The 21,072-nt window shown below is 32.9% G+C and overlaps 2 protein-coding genes across 3 annotated transcripts in view; both read left to right on the top strand.

Moving 5' to 3' along the window:
* LOC133195887 (protein lifeguard 4-like) overlaps window positions 1–17,864 on the top strand; it is a 396,544-nt gene extending 378,680 nt beyond the window's left edge. The window contains exons 1-8 of one of the 2 annotated variants that reach the window (XM_061331860.1): window positions 7,691–7,786; window positions 12,426–12,535; window positions 13,061–13,169; window positions 13,501–13,606; window positions 13,921–13,954; window positions 14,595–14,712; window positions 15,272–15,317; window positions 17,164–17,864. In XM_061331860.1, the coding sequence (XP_061187844.1) occupies window positions 12,433–12,535; window positions 13,061–13,169; window positions 13,501–13,606; window positions 13,921–13,954; window positions 14,595–14,712; window positions 15,272–15,317; window positions 17,164–17,364 (717 nt within the window). In that variant the 5' untranslated portion in view covers window positions 7,691–7,786; window positions 12,426–12,432 and the 3' untranslated portion in view covers window positions 17,365–17,864. Of the gene's footprint in view, window positions 1–7,690; window positions 7,787–12,425; window positions 12,536–13,060; window positions 13,170–13,500; window positions 13,607–13,920; window positions 13,955–14,594; window positions 14,713–15,271; window positions 15,318–17,163 lie in introns of those variants that run through there. The other variant, XM_061331861.1, reaches the window with a different exon arrangement.
* On the top strand, window positions 1,856–6,825 carry LOC133194792 (protein lifeguard 4-like). The gene is made up of 8 exons (XM_061330699.1): window positions 1,856–1,919; window positions 3,471–3,562; window positions 4,083–4,191; window positions 4,319–4,424; window positions 4,667–4,700; window positions 4,902–5,019; window positions 5,384–5,429; window positions 5,610–6,825. The coding sequence occupies exons 2-8, from the start codon at window positions 3,481–3,483 to the stop codon at window positions 5,817–5,819; spliced, it is 705 nt and encodes a 234-aa protein (XP_061186683.1). The 5' UTR covers window positions 1,856–1,919; window positions 3,471–3,480; the 3' UTR covers window positions 5,820–6,825.
* Window positions 17,865–21,072: the final 3,208 nt, after the last annotated feature.

Genomic DNA, 21,072 nt, shown 5'->3' on the forward strand with positions numbered 1-21,072 from the left:
TTCCCGACAGATTAGTCCTGACAGTTAAGTTAGTTAACCGGTAAATCCTTACTATCCCTAGTATAAACAGGAATTTTCGGAACAGAAATTACCTGATCAATCTCCTCTCTCGTATATTCCCACTTCGGGACATCATAAGTAACATCAAGCCCCGCCTAGAGAACAGAAAAAAACGTACTTCAGATCGCAAGATCGCAGGATTTTTTTTTTTTTTTTGGTTTGGGGGGGGGGTCCTTACAGCTGCAGAACTGTAGCTCTACGAAGAAAAAAATTAACAGGCAAGTCGTCCAAACCAAATTCTTCCGACCAGCGATTTTTCTTATCAAACATATGCGGTATTGGTAATAGAAGATTTATAAATGCTAAGTGAGGTTAAATTTTGTTTTATACTATATATTTTTAAGCTTTTTTATTATCGTCTGCAATTGCAAATTTATGACAAAAGCAATCCAAATTAATTTTATTAACAGTGTATGTGCAGCAGCGGACACAATCTTGCGAGATACAATAGGAAAATAAAAGGGGCACGACTCTAGGACCATTACGAATTTACTATTTAAGGCCTCTCACGATATATAATAGGGAGCATGAAACTACATCAGCTTTTGCTTAGATTGTATTTAGAAAGACTCTCTGGGGGAACATATGAAAGAAATCACTGCTCTGATAGCTCTGATATGACATTGATTAAGTTAGACAAAATAATCCCATCTTCCTACGTTGTTTACTTGCGTTAAATTAAAACTTCAAACTTTTTCCTTTCTTTTTTTTTTTAGCATTTAAAAAAAAATAGGCATCATAATACATATACTGGGAAAATCGAAAAATATAATTATGAGTAGAGAGGCAAAAAATTGGAGATCAGAAAAATATGAAAAGGGTAGGAAACTCGTACAAGACGATATTATACTCATAGACTAGTCATATAAATGTTTTAAATGTACTTATCATATAAACATTTTTCACAAATACATGTACTTACAAGGTCATAGTCAATGTTCATGGTAATCCCCGGATTTACCCTTCGAGACATTTGTAATATAGTTTTGTTTTTTCACCGAGAATATTCAGAAAAGTCTGTTCACCTCCTGTGAAGGAATTATTATGACGTCACTATGGTGATGACGAGTCTTTCAGAATTTCTTGTACATAGAACTCGAGGTAATATGGCTTGTTTTTGCAAGCTGCAACCACCTCTAGCCTCCATCTCCGTCTTTTCAATTTTCAGCTGTATATAGGAGCAATAGAAAAGATTTCAAGGATGAATGTTACACGTAAATATAACCAATTAAGACTGATGCAAAGTATCAACTCGGTCGAAAAAATCATTATCATTATTTTATCATTAACAACTTCAAGAAACTGAAAATTGAAAGGGAAACACGAATGAACTGTAATATACAGTTCAAAATAATTATGACCTTTAATTACTTCTTATTTATAAACTGTATGCAATTTAACATACACTACTTACAAAATTAACAGAAATGGCACCAATTTAATTTTCTGCCGTACATGTATCTGTTTTACACCAGTAAAGTTTAAATTAAGTTATTTAGATTTCTTCGATATGAAAACCAGAGAAGGAAACGAATGTTATATCATCAAAATATTTGTTACATAAAAAAGAAGACATCTCGTGTTATATGCCTTCTATGTAAATTAAATTTTTGGGGTGGGGGTATTGTTGTTGAAAGCCTGAAGTCTGCAATGGTCCACTTATTGGGAAGGAGACTGGAATACATGTTCATCTTTAAAAGTAATTTAAAATCCCCTTCCCCATCGAATCCGCCCGCCTAATGACCAAACGCCACGTCGGATTTAACACTCAATATGCGTCGGGATTGAAATACATAATATTCTTACCATTATTAGTACGCAGTGTCAAGGATTTTTGGAGAAAAAGACACAAATTACAGGTATTTCAAATGTTTGCTTGAAAGATTATTTTCTTTTGTGAATCCCATTGTTCTTAATTATTTTGTATGCGCATTTTATAAGGCCCGTTAGTATGTGCATTCTGTCATGCCCAGATGACAGATATATATTATTCCCAGCATGCCCAGTGTCAACTTTCGGTAGAAAAATAAACGTCATCTATTTTCGTTTGTTTGTTGTTTTTCTTTTTTTTTTTAAATCTTGACAGTAAAGAGCTTTTAATGTACAAAGTGTTGTAAACGATTAATCTACAAATTACCTTCAATATAAAATTTGAAGCGTAAAGTATTGGTTTCATTTTGACAAACAATTAAGTGTTCTAGAAAATTCTTTATGGAAGAACGTAAAATACTTTCATCATGATTATATCTCATCATAAATGCTTCAATCTGTTCAGATTTTTTCTTTGCCGTTTTACTATAATAATTATTGTGAATTCTGGGATGAATTTGAGAATTGGTAAAAACTAGGTTAAAATGATCGCGGTAGAATGAACAGTCAGGGGTGAGACTGAAATCCGTCATTTTTGAAAAATGATGGATAATCGTCATATTTACTAAATACGTATTTTCGTCATTTTTGTCAATATGACTTACTATCGTCATATTTTCTTTTTCAACTTAATTCTTCTATCCTGGTTACATAAAAGCGAAATTTGAATTCACCGCTGAAAGAAGAGTGTTTACGCAAGTTTCATTTCATCCGGGTCACTAATTTCTGCCGACCATGTGCGTTAGAACATCAACATGGAAGGTGAAAGTTATTATTTAGCGGTAAAATGTCGAATTTTGGTAGAACTAATTCGCCATTTTTACATGGCTTTTAGCCATATAAAAACATATAGTACACCGTCTGGAAGAATACGTACTTGTAGAGAAAAGTCTCGACAAAAAGTTAAAGCCATAAAAAAGTAGTGCGCCCCGTAAAACAAGCGAGATATTTCAGTGCGCCCAGACCCTCCATTTTGAAAAAAAGACGGAATATCGTCATTTTTGTCTTCTTTCCTATTTAATGCAAATAAATTGACAAATAACTCTTCCACTCTTATCTTTGCTTGGGAAATTTATACTGTCAACATAACCAGTATTGTAGTCAACTGTATTAGAGAAATGAAGTTCGTTTACGATGTTTTTTGTCCTTTTTTCGGTTGGTGGATCTAACATTTTTCAAAGAGAGGTAACTCGCTATTCTAGAAACACTCTAAATTTTTATGACTGTTTTTCGTCATTTTCTTAAAAATGACGAGTTTAAGTCATAATAAAAATTTTATTTTATGGCTTAAAATCGTCATTTTAAAAATGACGGATTTCAGTCTCACCCCTGACTGATGAACATGATGAAATATTAATGGCATCTATATGATGCAGTAACCACTGTTGCTGCCTTAGATGCTATAGGGTGCAATGACCAATGGTGATGATGCAGCAACAAAGAAAAAAAAGAAGAGAGAGAGAAATATCCAGACTTTTAAAGATGGTTTTTTTAGTGCATATTTGTACCCTTCATTCATACTTGATATTTTGCTTTAATAGGTTCATTACCATGGATAGCTTTTTCAATGTGTTTGGAAATGAAGTGAAGCACAGCTACAGTGTGGCTAAAGCTCGTATTGACAAAAGATTGGGTAAATATTACCATGGCTACTGGATTTTGTTATAATTCTTAGCAGCAGTGATTAATCACTTGTTTAATAAAACTGAGTGCATAAATTGGTGATGAAGGTCTATACATACTTTGAATTAATATTGTAGCATAAGACTCTAATGATATTCTATACATTTGCTACTGTTACAATTGATAAATATGTTGATAAATATGGATATAGATCAACATGATCAATGCTTTAATGTTAGACATAATCAATACAAAAAAAAATCATTCTCTCAGTTTTGTTAACCAAATATGAGAGATCTTCCTTATTCAAAACATGATACAAAATTATCAATACATGTGAGCTAGATAAAATGTTATCTTTTTAAACAAATCTATCCACTTCTTTGTTATCAAGATTGAAATGATAATTCTCTGCCCTCGCATATCATCAACTTCCTGTTTCCTAAGTTGCTGTATTTGCATCATCATGATCCTGTTTATTGTTACAACTGTTATAACCAGTTTCTGATAAATGATTTAATATTACACAGACTTTCTCAGGAAAGTTTACGGAATTCTGTCAGTCCAGCTTCTCTTCACGTTCATCACCGCAGCAGTCTTCAAATGGAGCACTGCCATTACATACATAGTGCAAACCAAGTAAGGACAACTTGTACTGCTTCTACTTAAAATATTGAACTCTGAGGACTCTTATTGCCATATCAGTGTACATAGTACAGCTGTACCTGCATGCTGGTTATATTAAGGATTCTTCTTGTCTTTGTAGTCACTGGTTGGTGTTTGGGGGATTAATCAGCAGTCTGGCACTAGCTGTTGCCCTCCAGGCCTACAAGAATGAAACCCCAACAAATTACATGCTTCTGGCAGCATTCGTAAGTGATTTTAAGAATATGATAGTATTGGTCATAAAAGATGTGAAAAAATATATTACAGGCTATTAAATCAAATGTTATCAGAAGATCATTGACAAATATTCTCTAAATGATACTGAATGTGATTTTATTATTTTCTTTTTAAATTACATGATTTATGACTTATTCAAAGTTCAAATTTCAGAAAAACCAGGAAAAATAAATGTTGAGGTAAATAAGTCTTTTTTTTTTTTTAATTTTAGACAGGAGTTGAAGCCTGTATGGTCGGAACTGTTGGTAAGTTTATCATTGAAGATTGTTGTTTCTCTAGTTTTGAACATTTAAAATTTTAACTTCTTGTATTAAAGTATCTCAGGTTCAGGACAAATTTGTTGAATTTAGTTTAGATTTGTTGTAGATGTAGATAAGTAGGATTGATTGCCTAGCATAGAGAAAAAAAAATCATTGATTCTTATGAAAGATTTTTGGGTGTTTCAGTGACCTTTTATCAGGTGGCAAGTGTAATAGATGCCTTCCTTCTGACAATGCTGGTAACCGTCTGCCTTACAGCATACACATTCCAAAGCAAGATGGACTTTGACAGATTTGGTGCCGGGTAAGTACTAGATACATGTATATGAGAATTTTGCAATTATTGTTTTCAAACATCAGAGAAATGTGTAATTAAAGATTTAAACTTAGAAATGTTTGTATATTAAGGAAGATTTTGTAAGAATTTCATGAAGGAGTGCATTGAGAATGTCTTATAATCAAAGAGGCTTTTCCAATTCCCATTTTAAAAATGGAATATTAAATTATCTAGTGTAGACTAATTTTAGATTATCAACTTCTTGTATAAAATGTTCCGATGGAAAGGCAGGCTTTATTATCATGTCCCTGTAATACACTTAATATTTATTTATGATTTACATAATTGTTTATTTTTTCCACGATGTTTTATTTTAACCTGTTTTTTGCAGGATGTTCTCTCTTTTTGGTATTCTGATGTCAGCACTGTTTATGCAGGTAAATTTACTAAGAAGAGAGCATTTTTGTGACAATTTTTCCAAAAAGAGAAATATGCTAGGGTTGTAATATAACCATTTTCATTACCATTAAAAAACTAGATTTTCTTAAGAAAATATCTCTAGAAAATAGGATATGGCTTACTTATAAAACAATTTTGTTCTTTTTTTGCATTTTCAGCTTTTCTTTCCCACTGCGGCCATGGATCGCCTGATTTCTGTGGGTCTTGCCGTTTTATATTGCATGTACATCATCTACGACACCGGTCTGATCATGGAGCGACTCACCCCAGATGAATACATCATCGCCCCAGCAATTCTCTACCTGGATATGGTAGCTCTCTTCATGCGCCTCTTGAAACTGCGTGGAGAACGTGAAAGGCGTGATTAAAATGTCATTGATGAACCTTTGAAAAATATAATATTTTTGAAAAAACCTACGTATCTTTCTTTGTTTTTGTTTTTTCCATTGGAATAGCATCGGTGATGTTAATTTAAGATTTTTCATAATAGCTTTGTTATTTGTGTAGTTATGTTATTTTTTCTTTGTATTGTGAGTTACCATATTGATAGACAGTTTCTTTAATTTGCATTATTATTGAACTTTTGACTTTGTAGAAGAAATTCATAAAAGGGTAATGTAAGGATGATTAGGTATGATTAAATGAAATTTGGTTCCATTTCATTTGGTCTACTTTTTGTATTCAGTTTTAAATTGACTTTACCTAAAAAGTCTTGGGGGGATGGGGATCAATGACCATGTAGCAATATTCTACATGTAAATGTACATTGGCAGTGGAAATCTTGGCAACCTTATTTTTCCTCTGTTTGATTAACTAGTATATCTATTATTTATGAAAGGTAGTTAACATGTTTAAAACAAAGCATGTATTCAAATTTTTTAAAAAAGATTACATAGTAAAACACTAAGTTATCATCATTTTTTTGTACTTTGAAATTTCAAGAACTAGAAAACAAAAAAAGGTTTACCAAGTGGTTATATACCAACCTGTGTTGTGGATGTTGTTGCTTTCTGCTCTTCATTATGTATAGAAAAACCAACATGCATAATTTTCACCTTATTATTTGGACAACTATACGAAACATTGGTTTAAAAATTGATCTTTTTTAATTGAAGCTTTAGAATTAGACAGTTTACTTGATTCTTGTTTTCTGTTCATACTTGGACTATATTCAGTTTTATTTGGTAAGAAATCAAATGTTGATAGAAATTTTATATCTTTATAATTGGATAAATGAATCCCAAAATATATTAACCATTTGCAAATTTTCTTGAAGGGTTGAATGTTACCAGTATTGTCTTGAATTTTTTTTCATTGCAAATTGCTACAGTTTGTGGTCACATTCATTGCAAATAAAGTAATTGCATTAAATTATTTATATGCTTGTGAAATTATTTCTACTTGCATTATTTTAAAATGTCTGATGATACTCAATTCACAGACTTGGTGCATTGGCCTCAGTTTTTAGAGATAACCTGGATATATAATGTACACTAGCTATAAGAGGATTAGAAGTGGTGGATTTTAATGTCACAAAATGAAACTTGAACAAATGCCACTCCATAAAAAAGCCCAGACAAAGTTTCATATACTAAAGATTTCAAGTGTGTGTGTGTGTCAAAGATGTTTCATCGAATGTATATGTATCAGCCGCTGTCAGTGCGGTATAAGATTAACAGCAATTCAACTATAATTTCACTTTTCTCTCCACAACATAGGTCTTTTTATTAATTTAGGTTTATTATCCTGGGGTATTGGATATTGAAATTGGCCTCGATGCCAGCAATTAATTTTCCTCCTGTGAACAATTTTGTTTGTTGCAAACTTGCAACAGACTTCCTGCAGGTCTGCTAGCAAACAACAGTTTGTTAAGGGAAGGACATTAATGTACTTTGCTACATGTACTTTGATTAAAAATTGAATGATGATGGATATATAATATAACTAAATGGGATTACTCAATTAGAGTTGTGGAAACTCGTTAAACATTTAAGTTGGTAAGTCCAATTCAAATTGAATGAATGTGAGCTATGCAGCCCTTGCCCCTTTCAATGATTATTATACATCGGGTTCGGAAAACGTCAGATTACTGCGCTTTGGTGGTGATAATTAAAATTATTATTATTTTGAAGCATCATTTTATTTTATGTAGTAAGGACTATAAATATATTGTACCTATCGATATTTCTTTGAAGTCCCTGTTTATGGCAGTTAATATTAAAAGTTGAACTCAGTTCTTAGGTGTTTACACTTCCGCTTGGTGTTGTATGCCATTTCCATAAATAGAAACAGAGTAATTTACGTTTGAGTGTAACAACTAACGTTCTACAAACTGGTAAGATTTTGCACTGGATTTTGTTATTGTGAAGGGTTTTATATATTTCTGCACACTGTCAGTTTCTGAAAAGTTTTAGAGCGTCCATATATAGCCCATATGGAAAATGTCATATTCTGTGACGGGCTACAATCTGTTGTATCTTGTTATATATAGGATATTGCGACTTTTAGTTTGACGTTATATTTAATGACACTTTGTGAAAATTTAACATATAATCCGAAGTCAACCAAATGTGTAGACTGTGTCTTGTCAAGTTTTAAACCATTGTGAAATTACTAGTGTGTTAATTTGTTACTTGTAATTTCTGTTTCAACTGTTCAATTAATTTCAGTTTTCTCTCTTATCATTGATCAATATCTCTTCACATGTTGACAAAAAATACATTTCCTGTTTTCCTTGAAAGTCGATATCAATCATTTTTAGGAAATACCCTTTGTAATAAATAAGGAAGTGTCATAAATCAATATATATATACACAGCTGATACCGTAGGCACTCCCCAGCTTAATTGTTAAAAAAATATATATCTACTATTAATACCATAAAAAGTGTAAACATAATATTACGTTTATAGTATAGGCCTTTTAGATATATATATTTTTAACAATTAAGCTGGGGAGTGCCTGTGAGCTGATACAACTATATATTGAAATGCACATATTAATGCACTCGCCTACAGTGTCGTATGTAAACCTTGAATAATAATGAGCATTTATCAGCTCTCATTTGAAAACGTAAATCATTTCATTGACAAGAAGTTTTGATCAGATCTAGGGGTACAGATAAAAATTTATTTGACATGTTCAATAGTAACTTGGTAGGCTTGAGCATAATGGTTGAGCTTTAGAATGTTATTGTTCCCGAAAAAAAATTAAAGCAATATTAACCTCTGACAAGAATATTAAGGGCTTGAAATTAACCTAGTCTAGAGAGTCTCGGAATGTTCTATCTTTAAAGTGGTATTGCTATAACTTTAAAAATTTGTTCCAATATAAATCAAAACTAAAAAAGTCTAACATTTCTAATGTTTTACTGAGTCACGGGCAAAAAAAATCGATGATTGACCACGGAGTGAGATATTGGACCTGTGATGAGGTGTTTGACCGCTTACATCACATAATGGGCGGTGTCAGTTAAATCTCTTTTGCATTCGTTGGTGTAAGACATGCATGTATGTCAAAAAAAAATAATAATGATAAAATAAATAAAGAAAAGTTATAACAAAACATTTATTGACTGTATTCTAGGGCAAAATGCGTTTTGTCAACCCCTCGAACCAAACTGGTTGCCTGAGGCCTCCGTTAAACGGCCTCAGGCAACCAATTTGGTTCTTCAGGCTCCGGCAAAACACAGTTGCCCTCGAAACCCAGTCAATAAATGTATATTTTTATACCTTTAAAATTTGTTTCCTATGTCTATCCTTAAAAAAGTCTAACAATTCCAATGTTTTACTGAGCGGTCATAAAAAAATCGATGTTTGACCGCAGAGCGAGATATTGGACCTGTCGATGAGATGTTGGACCGTTTACGTCACAGTGTGGGCGGGGTCAGCTCTATCTTATTTGCATTCGTTGGAGTTCAACAGAACTTTACGGAATTGACCAAGTTTAAACCGCAGTGCGGGTAAACAAAATTTACATCATGTTATGTCAAAATAAAAAGTTAAAGGTATAACAAAACATTTGTTGACTGTGTTCTCGGGCAATTTGTTGACCCCTCGAATCAAACTGTTTGCCTTCGGCCTAACGGCCTCAGGCAAACAGTTTGGTTCTTGGGTCCGACAAAACACATGTTGCCCTCGAACCCAGTCAATAAATGTATAATGTCATATGGACCATGTTTAATAATCAAATGTGCCTGTGTATTGGCAATGTAGCAAAATAAACAGGGGTAATAACTCTAATCAATGCATATACTAAGAACAATTCAGTCTTGAGAGAGAATTCCAAATGTCAGCATGGTGTGTAAATTTGAAGCTAGTGAAAAAATGTTGAGAAAATTTATTGAATTTCTGCCATTGTATTTGGAATAATTTGGGGGGGTAAAAGGTATCTTCAGTCTCTGAAAGGTTTGTTTATGATTAGAAAACTGTTGCATAGTGGCTATTTTCAGTGCAACTTAATTGTATTTTCCAAAATCATTTCGGAGCTATTCTGCATTGTCTGCTAAAGTATATTTTTGCAGGTGAATGGGAGGCATTCTTACTGTGGTGAGGGCCTGCATGTCCACAGTTGGGATAGCTAGAGGATCCATATATTTTTAGTGTAGCAGAACATATTTGATCTACATGTACTTATATTGTGCCCTTTTGGCAGATCCGTATACAAACAAATTTGCAGTGAAAATAACCACCAAATTGATCACAACTGTTACAAACCTTAATGAGCTTATACATATGCCTTCCATACAAAAATTAGTATATTAATTATCTGAACATTTTTTGCTTGCTTCACAGTGATCAAATTTACCCACCATGTTGAGTTTGTTGATATTTCATTGGAAATCTCTGAATTGTTCAAAATACAGTCAAACCTTGTTACCTTGATCTTGATGGGACCAAGAAAAAAAAATCGAGATGTTGGAGGATTCGAAATATATCAAGGGTAAAATACTTAGAGACTGAGTGGTTGGGACTTCCAAGTCACTTCAGCATATCCTTGGTATTCAAGATATCGATGTTCAAGATACAGAAGTTCAACTCTATATGCATAGATTAGAATATTCTGACCATTTATTTCACAACATTGCCTGCAAACTGAGCATATTCTGTCAATAAACCGAGTCCATAAGACATTGTTATTTTAATGATAGGACTTCCAACATTAATTAACACTATAGATTAGAGCAGCTAGTGCTTTGAGTGCAAGAAATGTTTGAACGCATTTAACTATAAAACATTTTTCTGAACTGTGGATGAAAATAAACAGAGCAGATTACATGTATGTGCGGAGATGTAGTTTTCACTATTATGCCTCAATGTAACAAAGGTAAAATTATAACAGTCAATTGAACGTTAAAATAAGGTTCTTTAATTGCCAATTCTCATGAGCTTACATGGGCTTTACCCAAAGCCCCCACTGGACACCGTCTTTTACCCCTGAGGATGTACCTCACCACATGAATCTAATAATATCCCCTAAATCCCAGATCCATCCCAGCACTTGTATTAATTATACAGTAAAACTTGTCTAATCCGGACACCACTGCTTCTAAAGAATTTGGCCGGATTAGACAACATTACGGATTAGACAACATTTTAAACAAATGAATTTACTGAAAAGGACTTAAATTTTACATTGCATTAGGCAAGATTTTGGATTATACAACATCCGGATTAGACAAGTTTCACTGTAAATGTAACAAAGGCATAACAGGAAACAAAGTAAAATTAATCTTTTTTTCATTTATTATATCAACATGTCAAATGCTGTAAACAATGAGCAATTGAATTTATTCATATGATATTTCACTCATACACAGAGAATTATATAATCATGATAATTAGCAGAGTTAAATATCAATTGCATTCAGACCTCCAGTCAAAGGATGTAGTCCCCACTGTTAAAAGGAAGACACTGCATGTTCACTGCCATTTCAAAATGTGAATAATTGTACATTAGATAATTGTATATGGACACAATCACACAAATATGCATGATCATGATGACAAAGAAGACAAATGTGTAAACTATAGTCATTTTTCAGTAAAACACAGTTTGCACAACATGTACATGCAGGGAATCAATTATACATAATATATTATTAATAGTTAAAGTTTGACTGTTGATATTAATGTTTATTTACATGCTTATCCAAATTCAATAGTACATTAATTTTGTACAAGTATTTTTTTCATAAAAATATAAATACATGTATCTGGAATTCAAGGTTGAGCATGCACATGATTTAGGGAATGATTAACTGTAGAAAATTATCTGAAAAAAGATTGATAACTTCACCACTATTATACATTATCACAACTTTACAATAATTTCAATAAACAGGTCTGAAAGTAAAACATTAAAATGTCCTATCACGAACAATCCCCCCCCCCCCTCCAATCTAATGTCATATGATACGTTAGTAATTAAAAGTTAAATATTCCTGTAGTGTAGTTTTTCTCTTGGGTCTAGAAGAGACATAATTATAGGCCTTATCTGACTTACTTCTTATCATCTAATTTATTCACCAAGGACTGTCATGACTATTGATATCTTTATGCATGGTTTATTGTTTCTCCAAATTCTACAATGACAAATGAAAAGAATTCCTGTGAAACAGAGTGAGCATTATATCAAAGAACTTTATTGGTTAATTTTTTATGAAATAGCAGTGCTTAGTTCAGAAATTCTGGAAGAATATAATTAATACAATAATGTCAGTGTAATTGTTTTCTGACAGTAACCATGCAGCAGTTAATTTTCATTTTCAGTCATGCTCTTCAAGAGGTTTGGGGGGGGGGGGGGGGATCACATGATGTTGCTGGTCTGTTTATGTTTTGACTATTAGTCTTTTTTAAGGATTGAAAGAATAGATCCTGTGTATAGGTATAGGGAAGGTCCCATAGTACTAGATTCTAAAGTGTAAGGGGAGGAAAGGTATTACATTTTTTACATTTTCTTTTATTTATTAAATAGAATAAAGATGGCAACAAAACCTTCCAGTGATGAGTTTGGGAAGCATTCAATAGTTGACGACTTCATGTATGGATCCAATGTGGCTACCGCCCATGTTTATATCAGAATGGGTAAGTACTGCAGAGAACAATTTGTAAATTATATTTTTTTTAAGAATAAAACATGAACATGATGAAATACTTATACATGTCAAAATAGATTTCATCGGTCATGTCAGTTACTGTCCAGGTTACATTACATAAAATCAACTTTTAAGAGTAAGTAAAAAAAGAATATTTAATACATGTATGTGTGAGTATAAAAGATTGCATGTACTATTCAGAAATCTATGGTTATTGATAGGTTCACTATTTACTAGCTAGCTCCCTTGATCCCCCCCCCCCCCAGCCGGGACAAGGGATGTGGAAAATGGAAGGGTGAGATCACAAGTGTGTGAAAATGCAAGAGCAATGAAACAATGAAGTTTCAATGAGAGACTGATGCTAAAATTTTTTGCTGTCTTCATTTGTTGGTCTTGGCTCCATCGCATGATTGCCATAACATTTAGCTCCCTTAAAGTAATCATGCCCTATCAAAGAGTTCAATTTTAACACAAAGATTAACACAAAGATTATTTTATTTTTTGTACATTTCAGGCTTCCTGAGGAAGGTGTATGGAATCTTGTCTACCCAGCTCTTACTGACCACAATCGTAGGCTTCCTGTTTATGTCCAGTGAAACAGTCACCAATTATGTACAGCAAAGGTAAACAGTTTCTGAACTGCTAGAGCAAGAAATCTACCAAATTGTAAGGTGTACAATAATATTGATGTAGACATGTGGAGGATGATTTAATGTTGCATAAAGATGTTGATATTTTTAATGAAACTAATAAATACATTGATTTTATAATATACAATCTTCTACATGTAAAAGAAAGCAATCACATTTTTATTGCCCATTCTTGTGTACATTTTTTGGGGGGGGGGGGGGGGGGGGGGCTTGGTTAAGTTTATTATATACCTTCTGTTCATTAAAGATATACATTTCAGTTGTTGAACTATGAAATTTTCACTCTACACACTCTCTCTTTCAGTCCCTGGATGCTTCTGGTAGCAATGATTGGCAGCATTGGGTTGGTTATTGCTCTAATGGTGTACAAAAACCAAACCCCCACAAACTATGTCCTTCTGGGGCTGTTTGTAAGTATATAGAAGAATTTTTTGTATACTGTAAATGTACATTTTTCCACAATGCATTAATTAATGCTTTGTAGCTGTCACAAATTTTCTGTGGAAATTTGTCACAGCGTCTATTTAGTCAAAAATCAGTAGTCAAAAGTTTTTATTCATTTGTCACTATTGGAAAGTTATTCTTTACACAAATATGTGACTGTTATAGTAATGTATACTTGAAAAATACATGTATGCATATTTTATACATTCATAGGTTAGATTAATAATGTAAATTCTCGAATTAATTTTGTAAAGCTAGAAACATTTTTTCGTTTTTACAGACAATGTTTGAAGCTTATTGCCTTGGGACTATTGGTAAGTGTCAACTATACAATGTTTTAAAAATCATGAAAATGGCTTTATACCATCCTCACATCGTCAGGGGTCCTTACTCTCTCATTGAGAAGCACCAATCAGATAGGGGCTTTCATAAGTTGATATAAAACATAAACAGAAAGTAAGCAGTTGACACCTCATTGCAGGTGTTAAGGTTGTTTTTCACCAATGGATTTAATTTGATTGGTCAAGATATAAGAAAAATAATCACGATTTGTAATATTCCTGAAAGATGTCGCTGCAGTCAGCCCATAGAATATTGAATGAAATTTGTCAGGGGTCAAACAGCAATATGTTGAATCAGGACCCCTGACATTGTGAGGGTGGGCTTTTATACATACAAATAAGTGCTAAATAAAAAGGTGCTATATATTAAGTCAACTAGCTCTTAGTACAGTAAAAATTATTTAATCTGGACATAGCTGGTTCCACGAAAATATACCAGATTAGACAACATTGTGAACAATTAAATTTACTGAAAAGGACTTAAAGTAAACTTCATAATGGACAGTATTTTGTAATTCTCAACATCCAGCTTAGTCAAGTTTTACATAGAAACAACAGTATGAGTAATTTCCTTAGAGTTGTTTAATTATTTCTCAATTTTATTTTTAAAAAGTAACATTCTACAAAGTACACAGTGTGTTGGAAGCATTTCTGATGACACTGGTGGTAGCAGTCAGCCTGACCATGTATACATTACAAAGCAAGAAAGATTTCAGCTCCTGGGGAGCAGGGTAAGAGATCGTGGATATTACTGGACACTGAGCATTTTGAACAGATGTTCTTCTGCCAGAAACATTAAATATGTTTTAATAGATCCAAGTCAGATTTTATTAAAATTAATTATTAAAATTTAATGAAATTAGGTGAAATTTAAGGGGAGAAAAGAGTTGAACAAAATGTACATATTACTGGATGTATAGTGCTTCACATATAACTTAGTATTTGTAAATTTATATTGATAATATTTTTTAAAAGAAGTAGGTTTTGAAGATTAATGAATACTGAAGAATAATACTGTAAACATTGGTATTTTTATGGGGTAAGATATTGCAATTTCCATGGAACAAAGCATGAAATAATGAAGCTTATTTTTGTGGACGTTTATAGATTACAAAATGTGTTGCTTTGTTGTTTAGTATGATACCTTACGTGAAGCCATTCACATGATATCGCAAAACTTTACTTATTGCAGAATTTGCAAAAATTTTGTCCACCCTAATATTTTTACATTTATTCATGATTGGTAATGATGACAGATTATTGTTAAAGTAATATTTTGTATAATTGTAGATTGTTTGCTTGCCTTTTAATCCTGATTTTTGCTGGACTCCTACAGGTATTAAAACTTTCTTTTTTTTTTTTTTGGTATTTAGCTCACCTGAGCTGAAAGCTCAAGTGAGCTTTTCTGATCACCCGTTGTCCGCCGTCCGTCCGTCTGTAAACTTTTCACATTTTCAACTGCTTCTCAAGAACCACTGGGCCAATTTTAACCAAACTTGGTACAAAGTATCCTTGGGTAAAGGGGAGTGTAAATTGTTAAAATAAAGGGCCAAGTCCCCTTACAAGGGGAGATAATCAAGAAAAGACAAAAATAGGGTGGGGTCATTAAAAAATCTTCTTCTCAAGAACCACTGGGCCAGAAAAGCTGAAACTCATGTGGAAGCATCCTGGGATAGTGTAGATTTTAAATTGTTCAAATCATGACCCCCGGGGGTAGGGCGGGGCCACAATAGGGAATCCAAGTTTTACATTGAAATATATAGGAAAAATCTTTAAAAATCTTCTTCTCAAGAACCACTGGTCCAGAAAAGCTGAAACTTATATGGAAGCATCCTGGGGTAGTGTAGATTTTAAATTGTTCAAATCATGACCCCCGGGGGTAGGGCGGGGCCACAATAGGGAATCCAAGTTTTACATAGAAATATATAGGAAAAATCTTTAAAAATCTTCTTCTCAAGAACAACTGGTCCAGAAAAGCTGAAACTTATGTAGAAGTATCCTTGGGTAGTGTAGATTCTAAATTGTTCAAATCATGACCCCCGGGGGTAGGGTGGGGCCACAATAGGGAATCCAAATTTTACATAGAAATATATAGGAAAAATCTTTAAAAATCTTCTTCTCAAGAACCACTGGTCCAGAAAAGCTGAAACTTATGTGGAAGTATCCTTGGGTAGTGTAGATTCTAAATTGTTCAAATCATAACCCCTGGGGGTAGGGTGGGGTCACAATGGGGAATCCAAGTTTTACATTGAAATATATAAGAAAAATCTTTAAAAATCTTCTTCTCAAGAACCACTGGGCCAGAAAAGCTGAAACTTATATGGAAGCAACCTGGGGTAGTGTAAATTCTAAATTGTTCAAATCATGACTCTCGGGGGTAGGGCGGGGCCACAATAGGGAATCCAAATTTAACATAGAAATATATAGGAAAAATCTTTAAAAATCTTCTTCTCAAGTTTTACATTGAAATACATAAGAAAAATCTTTAAAAATCTTCTTCTCAAGAACAACTGGGCCAGAAAAGCTGAAACTTATATGGAAGCATCCTGGGGTAGTGTAGATTTAAATTGTTCAAATCATGACCCCTGGGGCTAGGGCGGGGCTACAAAAGGGAATCCAAGTTTTACATTGAAATACAAAAGAAAAATCTTTAAAAATCTTCTTCAAAAGAACCACTGGGCCAGAAAAGCTGAAACTTATATGGAAGCATCCTGGGGTAGTGTAGATTCTAAATTATTCAAATCATGACCCTCAGGGGTAGGGTGGGGCCACAATAGGGAATCCAAGTTTTACATTGAAATATATAGGAATAATCTTTAAAAATCTTCTTCTCAAGAACAACTGGGCCAGAAAAGCTGAAACTTGTATGGAAGCATCTTGGGGTAGTGTAGATTCTAAATTGTTCAAATCATGACCCCATAGGGGTAGGGTGGGGCCACAATAGGTATATTAAACGGGGGGAAATCTGGTAAGGAACAGCATGGCCAAAGTTACTCAGGTGAGCGATGTGGCCCATGGGCCTCTTTTTTTTTTTTTAAAGAAAGAACCTTACTCTTTTTTAACTGTCTTTTATAATTAAAGAACAAGTAATGATTATTTTAGCAAAAAAAAAACAAAAAAAAAAACGTGACTTTACTGATTTATGAAAAATAACTATTTTTTTTTTTTTTTTTTTTGGACAGTTGTTTTTCCCCACAGTCCTGATGGACAGATTGATAGCAGCAGGCGGAGCTCTTCTCTTTTCTCTCTTCATTATATTTGACACAAGCATGATGATGCACAAACTGTCTCCAGAAGATTACATCGTGGCCTCTGTCAACCTCTACCTGGATGTCATCAATCTGTTCCTTCATCTCCTTAGACTCATGGGAGAGAGGAAGTAGAGAACTATGGGTAAACAGAGAATCATGGGAAAAAAGAGGAGACCATTTTGGGGAATTACTAGGGAGAATATGTATTCCATAAAATTGTACATTATGAAAGACAGGTTTTCATTTGAATTTGCTCATATATTTCTTGGCATAATGAAAAGGGTTAAATAATTATGGTTTTGTTTTTCCTTTCAATTGTTACATTGATTTGTTATGTACACATTCAGGTAGAATGACTGTTAGATCATGAAATTTCTTATTTGTTTTATATGTTTTGAATATGGAGCTTTAACTGTTAAATAATGATATAATGATGTAAGACTTTCAATGAGAATTCTATACACAGAAAGGGAGGGAAAAGGTCATTCCAAACAATTATGTATTACATTTTAATATTTGTTCCTTTTTGATATGTTACTTGTGATTTCTTTTATGATTTCATGCAGATTATTTGCATCATAATAATTATTTATCTGGAATATTTTATTTTAATAAACAAGATTAATGAATAATTCATAGTGTTTTATTGTCCCAGCAATAATTTTTCACCATCTGAAGGTATCACCATTCACCATCTATATGCAAGCATGTACATGTATGTTTGTCACAAAAAATGAGTATTTTTTGAAATCACTAAGTCTAGCATTTTCAAGTACATTTAAATCCAGCCATTTTAAGAAATTTATGAAATCCCCAAAATATCAAATATTACAGGTAATCCCTGAAAAAAATCCATTTGACACATTGACCTAAAAGCTGGAAAGATAAGTGAGATTTTCTTTGTCTACACATTAACATACTGAATGGAAATGACGGTTGTTAAATATTTTAAATAATCAACTTGCATAAACTTCCAAGAGCTATGCAAGTTTATCAACACACAAACAAAAATTGAATCACTCTAAAAAGTAAAATTCTTATACTAGGTGGAAAAATAGAGATGTGTTACTGATACTTAATTTAGGTTTCAACAAACAATTATAAATATAATGTAACACGTGTACGTTTCTTTGCTTTGCAACCATTTAACACGCACATCTTGTCAACTGTTGTCCAATCAATAACGGAGTCCACAAAAAATCCATGCAAAGTAAAGCGGAAAAATGAATTTTTGCCATTGAAATGGAATTCTGCAACTTAGAAAATTTTTGTCCCTCTCTTTCACTAAAATTGGAGGATATTAATTTGGGTTCGCCTGTTCTTCTGTCTGTGTGTAACACTTTGGATTCCAGAGGATATCCCAAAAAGCCTTTGGGCTTTTGCAATGAAATTTTATATCACAACTCCCTAAAGCCTAAAGAAGACCCATATTGATTTTGAAGTGAAAAGGTCAAGGTCAAAAATCCGTACATCCTGTCTGTGTGTTACACTTTTGTTTCTCTGGTGATATCTTAAAAAGCCTTTAAGCTTTTGCAATGAAATTTTTTTTTCACTTTTTATTTCGAGATCAATAGGTCAAGATCATAAATTCATACGTCTGTGTGTAACACTTTATCTGAAAAAAGTCTTTGAGAATTTACAGTGAAATGTTATATCACAACTCCTTATGGAATTAAAAAAGAAAAACCTATTTTTTAGGTCAAAGGTCAAGGTCAGAAATTTATATATTGTAAAAAATGATTTCCAGATGAAAACTTTAAATTGTTATGAGCTTTTTCATTCAAATTTAATATTACACGTCTCTTTGGCCTAAAAAGACCACTTTTGATTTCGAGGTGAAAAGATCAAGGTCTTAAATTCATATATTCTGTCTGTGTGTAACACTTTCGTTTCCAGATTATACATGTACATATGTATCTAAGGAAGCCTTTGAGGTTTTACAATGAATTTTATATCTCAACTCTCTATGGCCTTAAAAAAAAACCTATTGAATTTCATACGTTTGTGTAACACTTTTGTTTCCAGACTATATATTAAAAGGGCTTTGAGAATTTACAATGATATTTTATTTCACAACCCCTTTATGACATTAAAGAGACCCTTATTATTTTGAGGTCAAAAGGTCATGGTCAGAAATTTATATATTGCAAAAAATGGCTTCAAGATCATAACTTAAGATTTCTTTTAGCTTTTTTCCAATCAAGTTATACATCGTAGCTTCTGGTGACTTTAAGAGGACCTTGTCGATTTTTAGGTCCAAAGGTCAAGGTCAGAAATTCATACCGTTTCTAGATGCTATCTTTAGTTTCCTTGATTCTTTTTAATGGAATTTTATATATCTTAACTCCAAGTGATTTAAAGAAGACCCCTTTTGATTTTTAGATCAAAAGAACAAGGTGAAAAATTCCTATTTTGCATAAATGATTTCCTGGTGATAACTACTCTAGTCCTCTTTTATCTTTTGCAATGAAATTTTATACCTTTAGTCAATATGCCTTAAAAAAAATTTCTATTGATTTTGAGGTCAGAAGGTCGAACACCAAGGTCAGAAATTTTTATATTGCATATACAGTTTTCAGATGATAACTTTAGTTCACTACAAGCTTTTTGCATTGAAATTTAAATCATGAATTTCTTTAACCTAAAAATGACCCCGATCGATGATAAGGCAAAGAGCTGGAAGTTCAATGTTGACTTTTTTTTCTTTCCATATCTGCATATTTTTTTCAGTTCTTCTACCCTCTTCTTTTTTTTCCTTAAGCCGGGGGGGGGGGGGACAATTTCTCTGAATTAGCTTGTAGTTACTACCTTAGGATTGAGTTGCTCAGGTGACCGATGGCTACATGTATCTTTTTTGTCCGGCGCCGGCGTTGCCCGTTGGTCGCAAACTATCGAACATTTTTAGCTTCTTTGAACGAATGAAGAAATTAAAACAATTTTCGTATATGTAGTATCTATATATACTTATATAGGTCAAGGGAATAAAAATTGAGAATTGTTTGGTCTTTGGCTGTGAGGGTTGTGTCCAAAACCATCAAAATTGATATGGATAAATCTTCAAAAATCTTCTTTACCCTTTATACATTTAGCAGAAGAACTCTTGACAGGATTATACTAAGCAATGAGCCATATAATAAAATAAATATATAAAATAGTGAAATCCATGGCACATCGTGGAGTGAAACGAATTTTCCAGTCTGCAAGCAGAGTTTGAACGCTGAAAGAAAATAAAGACAGGTATGTTGTATATTGAAGATAGGTTTATGGAGAAGAGATTGATCGAGTGGTAGGTTTTTCGTGAAAAGGGATAGATCTGGCTTTTCTGAATTTCCTTAGGCCCTATAATATTGTTTTACCCGTCTTGGATGGACTATCTTCGTAAGTCCTTTTTCTTTTTTTTTTTTTTTTTTTTTTTTTTTGTTAGGTTGATACGGTTGAGGTAAAAAGGGAATGCTTGTACAGTATAATTTCGTACATTGAAAAATTTCCGACGTCAGCGATTTTGATAACATTTATCTATTATTCCACCGTTTCATTTATGACGACCGCTAATCGGCGACAATCGTTACATTTCTGGGAGAAAAGTAGAATAAATATTATAAAGATTATATTATCCTTACCAAAATGCAAAGTATTTGTTACAAGATACTAGTATATCAGAGTTCTAGTTCCCAGGTGGGGATAAGGGTTCATAACCTGAGAAATCCATGATACTCAGGTTAACATCAGGGCCTATGGGCCTCTTTTTTTAAACAAAGCAGAGATAGAATTTTTCCATGGTACAGAACTTAAATATTACATGCAAGTAAATTGACTGACATAATTTATCTATTTATTTTC

Source organism: Saccostrea echinata, unplaced genomic scaffold, assembly GCF_033153115.1.
Source record: "Saccostrea echinata isolate AGI-Se365-2 ecotype Australia unplaced genomic scaffold, CSIRO_AGI_Sech_v1 ptg000029l, whole genome shotgun sequence".
NCBI classification, from domain to species: Eukaryota; Metazoa; Mollusca; class Bivalvia; order Ostreida; family Ostreidae; genus Saccostrea; species Saccostrea echinata.

Coding starts and splice junctions, on each gene's coding strand:
- LOC133194792 (XM_061330699.1), top strand. CDS start 3,481: ATGGATAGCTTTTTCAATGTGTTTGGAAATGAAGTGAAGCACAGCTAC. Junction 4,192..4,318: donor ACATACATAGTGCAAACCAA/GTAAGGACAACT, acceptor TTGTCTTTGTAG/TCACTGGTTGGTGTTTGGGG. Junction 4,701..4,901: donor CTGTATGGTCGGAACTGTTG/GTAAGTTTATCA, acceptor TGGGTGTTTCAG/TGACCTTTTATCAGGTGGCA.